Consider the following 6,619-nt stretch of genomic DNA (forward strand, 5'->3'; position numbering starts at 1 on the left):
ACTAAAAGTGAATATGTAAAGATGAGTTTATGTAGAAAATGATAGTTGTGCGAACAGTATAATAAATACTAATTTTTATTATTTATTCGTATTGAAAAAAGAAAAACAAGTTCCATTCTTCCTCAATTTACATGTAGTAATGTATTATTTACAATGTAAAATTATATTTTAAAGAATTATAAGCAGTTTTATATTACAAAAAGCAATTAAATTAAATACACATGTTGAAACAAATACGATTAAACATTTCTTCTTTAATGAGAATGGCATGTAGCATCAGCATCATTCTCATTTTCTGTGTTTTGAATCTCATCGTCAACATCTATGTCACATATTCTATGATTATGAGTATCAAGTGCTTCTGTACTCGTTGCTGCATCTAATAAAGGAGATAGTTTTTCTGCTTCACTATCGTCATCTTGTCCTTGTCCCTATAAGTATTGATTTACTTAACAATATGTAGTAAATTAATATTAACTTTTGCACACTGTTCGAGAAATTGGAATATTTATAATTTGAAAATTTCCAAATTTTTTTCACCGAAGTTCACAGTCAATTCTAGAAGCTGTCGACATTAAATTAATTGATATACTTATGCACAAACAATGGACAAAAGTTAAATATTGTATTTAAAGTGTTATAGAAATGAATGGAAGTACTAATTTATAAACATCAATAAATCACCTCATAAAGAGAAACAGGTTGTTTTTCGTTAACAAGTCTAAGAGTATCTCGAGATTTTAAGGAAGATTTTTCGCGTATATGCCCGGAGGATTTCATCCTCATTCCTGGAGATCGGGTATGAAGGTCTTTTTGTGAACCTGAATGTTCGTCTCTAGCCAATAAAACTGACATTCGAAATTCTGGAGTAGGACATGCAGTGCCACTTGATCTAGCAGATGTATCTACTTCTTTTGAAGATGCATGTTTCAATACAGGTGTACGTTCAACAGATCTATTAAATAAAATATTTAAATTAATTAAATTATAAAACAAAATATGTAATTTGTAAAGCATTTTACCTATTTAATGCTTCAGCTGCTTGTATTGCACTTGCTGTATCTGTATCAGGTGTGTCTGGAGATTCTGGTGCAAGAACAGCAGTTCTTGGAATATATGGACCATTTAATGCTTCTATTAATGATACAGCCTCATAGCCAGATGGAATATTTTCACAACTTCCCTAACCATTTAACATTTTATTAGTTGAATGTTATTAAATCTATCAAAATTTCTTACATAGTGATTACTAATATGTAAAAATAAGTATTAACTTCTGGTAATGGTGGGTTTGATATAACAGCCCCAGTTGATCTCTGCAGTGCTTTGATCTGAAGAAGAGCTCTAAAAGGAGCACGACATATTGGACAATTGTTAGCTTGGTATCGAAGAGAATCAGCACAACCATTACATAAACATAGATGTCTACATGGCAATATTAATGTGTCTCGCACATCATACATGCAAATAACACATTCTGATCCATTATCATCTGTATCTTCATCACTGCCTTGTTGCTACAAGATGGTTTAATAATAATTCCAAAAAATAAATGTAATTTAATATAAACATGGGGCTTTTATACCTTAGCATTTTCAGTATTTTTATTTTCTATACCATATATTTCTTGAAGCAAATAACAAAGACCATCAACATAAAGCTTTTGCTTAAGTGCCTTTAATACATATGTTCCATCTGAATGTTTTTCAACAACTGCAATTGTTGTGTGAGATTGTTTTGGTTCATCTGAGCCTTCTTCTGCCACACAATGAATTGCTATTGGTATTATCTACAGATAATTACAATTATTATGTAGAACCCAAGGGATATAAGGACATAGTATAAATATATGTTGGAATTACATACTTCCCTATCAGCATTATATAACAAATCCTCTTCATTATATGCTAATGGATCAAACACATGTGATGTTTTTGAAAATAACTGATTTGCACCCTTTTTATAGTAATATGTTTCAGAGTTCATTGAGGGATCTCTTGGTGTATAACTATAAATAATTATATTTATATATGAAATATCTTACAAGTAGATTTTTAATGCTGTAATTCTATTGTTGAGTCCAATACATACGTAACACCTTTTGTTGTCACCTCTTCAGTGCAAAAGTAATATATTGTAATTGCACATCGTACATCACAGTCAAATATGAATTCAATATTATAACGACTTGATTTCTTATCAATATCACCATCACCATAATGTTTCAAATTATGACATTGAGGTGAAGCAGAAGTTTGATCAACATTGCGAACTAGTCTCAATGATTCTCTTCTTATATTGACTAAACTTTTTAATGTTTTTGTAGGATCATTTGCTTGTGGAGGCGGATATGGAAACTAAAATAGAAATTATATTTTTAAACATTTTTTTTCTGTGTAGTTCCTTATGATAATTCGATATCATATATCTTACAGGTGTAGGTCTGCTTCCCAGAAAATTCAAGTCAGCATTTTCTCCAAATAAATATGCTTCTGGTTGAGGTGTATCAAACCTCTCACCACCCATGATGAAATGGCTACCAAAGTAGCTTCCTAATAACAAAATTTATCCTATACAATGTGTATTTAAAAAAATAATGTATGAAATTAATACTTGATAATTGATTAAAATATTTATTTATTTATTTTCATATATTAACATTTCATATTAACTTTTATATTATAATGTTTAGTGCTAAAATGTGTATAACTCAATACGTACCAGAACGAGGAGGGTATTTGTATGCATGATTTGAAACGATATCAACTTCTTCTACGCCAGCATTCTGTCGACTGGTTAGCGATCCCATCGCTTAATTATATAAAAAATAATTGTAAATCGCCACTATGAAGCGAACTTCACTGATTCGTGTAATTTAGTCATGTACTTTTTCTAAAATAAATTCATAAATAGTAAATACTAAAGTAAACCATCCATTCTTAAACAAAGATCTTAGTTATTGTCAGTAAATTTTGACAGCTAATTTGTCTAGTTGACACTTGCAATCTTTTGTACATATGTGAATGAACAGTATGAAATAGAATGCATATCCATTTTACAGGCTGACCAATCTTGTTTACATACAACGCATTGTTATTATTTCTGTAAGCCTTAAATAATTAATCCAATAGATTTAATATTAACATATACTTCATTCAGGAACGTATTTAGAAAGTAGAAAATTTTGTATACGTATTAAAGCAACATTGATTAGCTATTATAATAATTTTTTAAAATTTAATAAACCTGCGTGTTTCGCAGACTGCTATAGTAAAACGCGCCCTTTCAAAATTTCACTACTACATATATTCTGCAAACTTTGTAATCACGCACAAGTGTTCACCTTATTAGAATGTATAATGGTAGATAATATCATACCAAGGCAAGAATGTTTATTAAATATATTTTGTGATAAAAATATCTGAATTATTAAAGTGCATATAAGACGAAGAACAAAAAATGAAGCACCTAATATTGGATTGCTACGTTTACTGTTGGCAGTGAATTTCAGGGATTATAACCAAACTTTTTAATGAATATAGTGGATATTATCAACAATATGATGAATCGTATAGATATTATAACTGTGCGATAACATTTGTATTACGCAGTAATGTTTTAAGGTATACATAATCCTTGATCATCATGAAATTTAATGAGAAAGAACTGGCAAAGGCAAGTAGTGGCCCCGCTGATCTGGAAGGTCGTTTAAATCATAAACGAGCGCACAAATCAGGTTAGTTTGCTTACGAGCTCATTAATTCATTTGAGTTAACTTTATGCTTATTAACCTATAATCGTTAAAAAACTGTTCATACCGATAATACCTGATTTTGTTGTATGTTAGACATTGTCTGTTTTTTAGGATTTAAAGAAAAATGGTTTAAATTAAGATACAACTTGCTATTTTATTTTAATATCAACGAGTTAGGACAAATTGACACAAAGCAACCTGCTGGAGTAATTGTTTTAGAAAACTATAGTATTAATATTGACAGTGCAACAGAAGGAGTATTTGCATTCAGTATAGCATTTCGTGATGAACATGACAAGAGACATGTATTGAGTGGACGTTCGGAATCTCAAGTAGAACAATGGGTGAATGCATTAAAGCAAGCCAGTTATGAATATTTGAGATCACGGTTGATAGTGCTTCAAGAAAAATTATGCAAAAAAACTGGAAAAGATCCCTTGCTTATGTATCCGAGGAATCAAGGTATCATTAGAGATGAAGCATGGGAGTCTGCATCAAGTTTCCGATCTCATGTACGTTCCTTTACAACTTCAGTTGTAACATCGTCAGCAATAAATACAGTAACAAAAGAAGTAAATTTAATTGAGTTTTAAGTTAAATAAGTAATTTATGTAAATTTTTTATTCAATCACAAAACTGGAATTTTATTTAGCTATATAAATATGTTATGAAAGTATACAGAGTGTTTTATCTAACTGAGTACAATAAAATATTTTGGAATGGGTTGATACTACGAAAAAAATATTTATACAGAAGCTGTTCAGTATAAAAGGATGTCTTACGTAATATTAACAACTTTTTCATTTATATAATGGTGAAAGATATTTTGAGGTCAACTTCACTTTTTCAAATCAGGCCATATATTTTCTTATTTGTATCATGACTGTAACTCAGATGAAACACTCTGTATATGAGGCTGCAATGCGGCATAAAAATTATTGCAAAGACAGTGATAAGTTTAAACATTTATTTATTGTAGCTAATGTATAATTTATGCAATCTATATGGAATGTCTAAAATTGTATAAAATTGTGTACCACAAGTTTTATTATTTATTGATATAATGAAGATATATTGTGTATGAAGTAGTATATTGTATAATACACACACAATAGGAAAACTATATTTGTACCTTTAAAATAATTTGTATCAGTGAGTAAAAAGAATGCAGTTGCAAGATTATTATATTTAATCTGTATACAAATTTATTAAGTATTCATATACCAAATACTCTCTATAATTTATATTGATTATATATTATTTTAATACTAATTGCTATTCTATTTAATATGTATTTGTAATATTGTGACAAATAAAACTTATTTTTGTAAGTAATATATTAATTATTCACAATTAGGTTATTAATAATTCTATAATTTACTTTTTTACAACTTTCCTTATCTCAAGACTTAGTTTGAGTGATCAAAAGTCATCTGTACAGTTTTAAATGCCAAAGATTTTTGCAATATTTTTGCATATTAACTATGTTATGTATCAATATATTTATCCTACGTATCGGGCTTCTACATAATACTATTGGTAATGGTAATTTTTAATGCTCGATATAGTTGATATTGATACATGTGAAATAATTTTATTCAATACTGAATAGTGTTACTTGTGAATTAATGAATTCAATAATAACAATTATTCATGAATCTTTAAATTGATTGAAATACAGAATTGTTTGCTAAATCTTTAAATAAATATTTTATTATTTAAATATATATTGTTTGTATATAATTCCGTTTTATAAAAATTTGTCTCGAATAAAGAAGAAAATTAATGTTTAGGCACGGGACATTATTAGAGTTTTAAAAATCTTCTGTTGGTTTAAATCACAGGCTTAGAAAATATGTCATGTACATATTTGCATGATTTAAATATTCTTACAATCTTAGTAAAAAGTTGGTATCACTGTTTCCAACTGTAAATACAATATGTACCACGACCACGTGTAACCACGCAACTTATTCATCCACAAGGTGACAGGGAGGCTGCCACTGCCACGAATCAATTGTAGCTGTGAGCTGTTACTGTGATCATTACATTACCTAACCTAATATGATTTAAGCTACCGGTCATAGTGTAACACAGATTTGGAATTAATAATATACTTCATTTACGAGCGCAGTAGACAATTATCAATTAAAAGTGACGTATAGAATAAAAATGAATCAGTTCATAACCGTTTGCATTTTATTAGTTTGTGCAATTTCCAGAATTTCTGGCGAAACTTGCCAAAAGCCAGAAGTTGTTGCATCTGCATATGTTACAAAAGATGCTACAATTTTAACAAACGTTGCGTTCACAACGCAATTTGTGCTTAAGTGTAGCAATGGTGTAAAAGGCATTACATTATATGCAGAAGTAGAAGGAAAATCATTACCAGCTGCTAGATTAAGCTCTGACAATAAATATCAGGTATGAACTTTATTTTAAAGCTTATATTTATTCAATTAATTAGATCGAAAGTCACGCAAACAACATGTACAGAGTTTTAGATGGATCAATCATAATGCAGTAACATTAATTTTTATAGGTTTCTTGGACAGAAGATGTAAAAAAGGCACGTTCTGGTGATTATAGAATAAATTTGTACGATGAAGAAAGATATGCAGCTATACGTAAAGCTATTAGAAATGGGGAAGATCCCAGCACTGTGAAACCTTTAGTCGTGGTAGTACTTAATAATCCAGGAGTTTATCTAGGACCATGGGTTAATTCAGAACTGCTTGCTGCTTTATTAGCAGCTTTAGTCACTTATTCTGCCTTTTCTGCTAAGTTCAAGCTCTTAGCTTGAACACTATCATGACATAATTTTTTAAATAAATTATTATAAAAATTGAATGTTTTAATGAATTA

The 6,619-nt window shown here is 29.3% G+C and overlaps 3 protein-coding genes across 3 annotated transcripts; 2 read left to right on the top strand and 1 right to left on the bottom strand.

Moving 5' to 3' along the window:
- Nucleotides 1–59: 59 nt before the first annotated feature.
- On the bottom strand, nt 60–3,043 carry Mrgn1 (Mahogunin ring finger 1). The gene is made up of 9 exons (XM_033469546.2): nt 2,722–3,043; nt 2,434–2,552; nt 2,092–2,357; nt 1,867–2,008; nt 1,586–1,789; nt 1,275–1,517; nt 1,023–1,183; nt 685–955; nt 60–431 (listed from the first exon to the last, which is right to left on the bottom strand). The coding sequence occupies exons 1-9, from the start codon at nt 2,807–2,809 to the stop codon at nt 255–257; spliced, it is 1,671 nt and encodes a 556-aa protein (XP_033325437.2). The 5' UTR covers nt 2,810–3,043; the 3' UTR covers nt 60–254.
- A 122-nt stretch (nt 3,044–3,165) lies between these two features.
- On the top strand, nt 3,166–5,089 carry LOC117220278 (pleckstrin homology domain-containing family J member 1). Its single transcript, XM_033470099.2, has 2 exons — nt 3,166–3,736; nt 3,866–5,089. Exons 1-2 carry the CDS (start codon nt 3,646–3,648, stop codon nt 4,345–4,347), a joined length of 573 nt encoding a protein of 190 aa, XP_033325990.2. The 5' UTR covers nt 3,166–3,645; the 3' UTR covers nt 4,348–5,089.
- A 635-nt stretch (nt 5,090–5,724) lies between these two features.
- Tapdelta (Translocon-associated protein delta) lies at nt 5,725–6,604 on the top strand. The gene is made up of 2 exons (XM_033470108.2): nt 5,725–6,178; nt 6,297–6,604. The coding sequence occupies exons 1-2, from the start codon at nt 5,927–5,929 to the stop codon at nt 6,555–6,557; spliced, it is 513 nt and encodes a 170-aa protein (XP_033325999.1). The 5' UTR covers nt 5,725–5,926; the 3' UTR covers nt 6,558–6,604.
- The last annotated feature ends 15 nt before the right edge of the window (nt 6,605–6,619 follow it).

The sequence above is a fragment of the Megalopta genalis genome, chromosome 10 (genome assembly GCF_051020955.1).
Source record: "Megalopta genalis isolate 19385.01 chromosome 10, iyMegGena1_principal, whole genome shotgun sequence".
NCBI classification, from domain to species: Eukaryota; Metazoa; Arthropoda; class Insecta; order Hymenoptera; family Halictidae; genus Megalopta; species Megalopta genalis.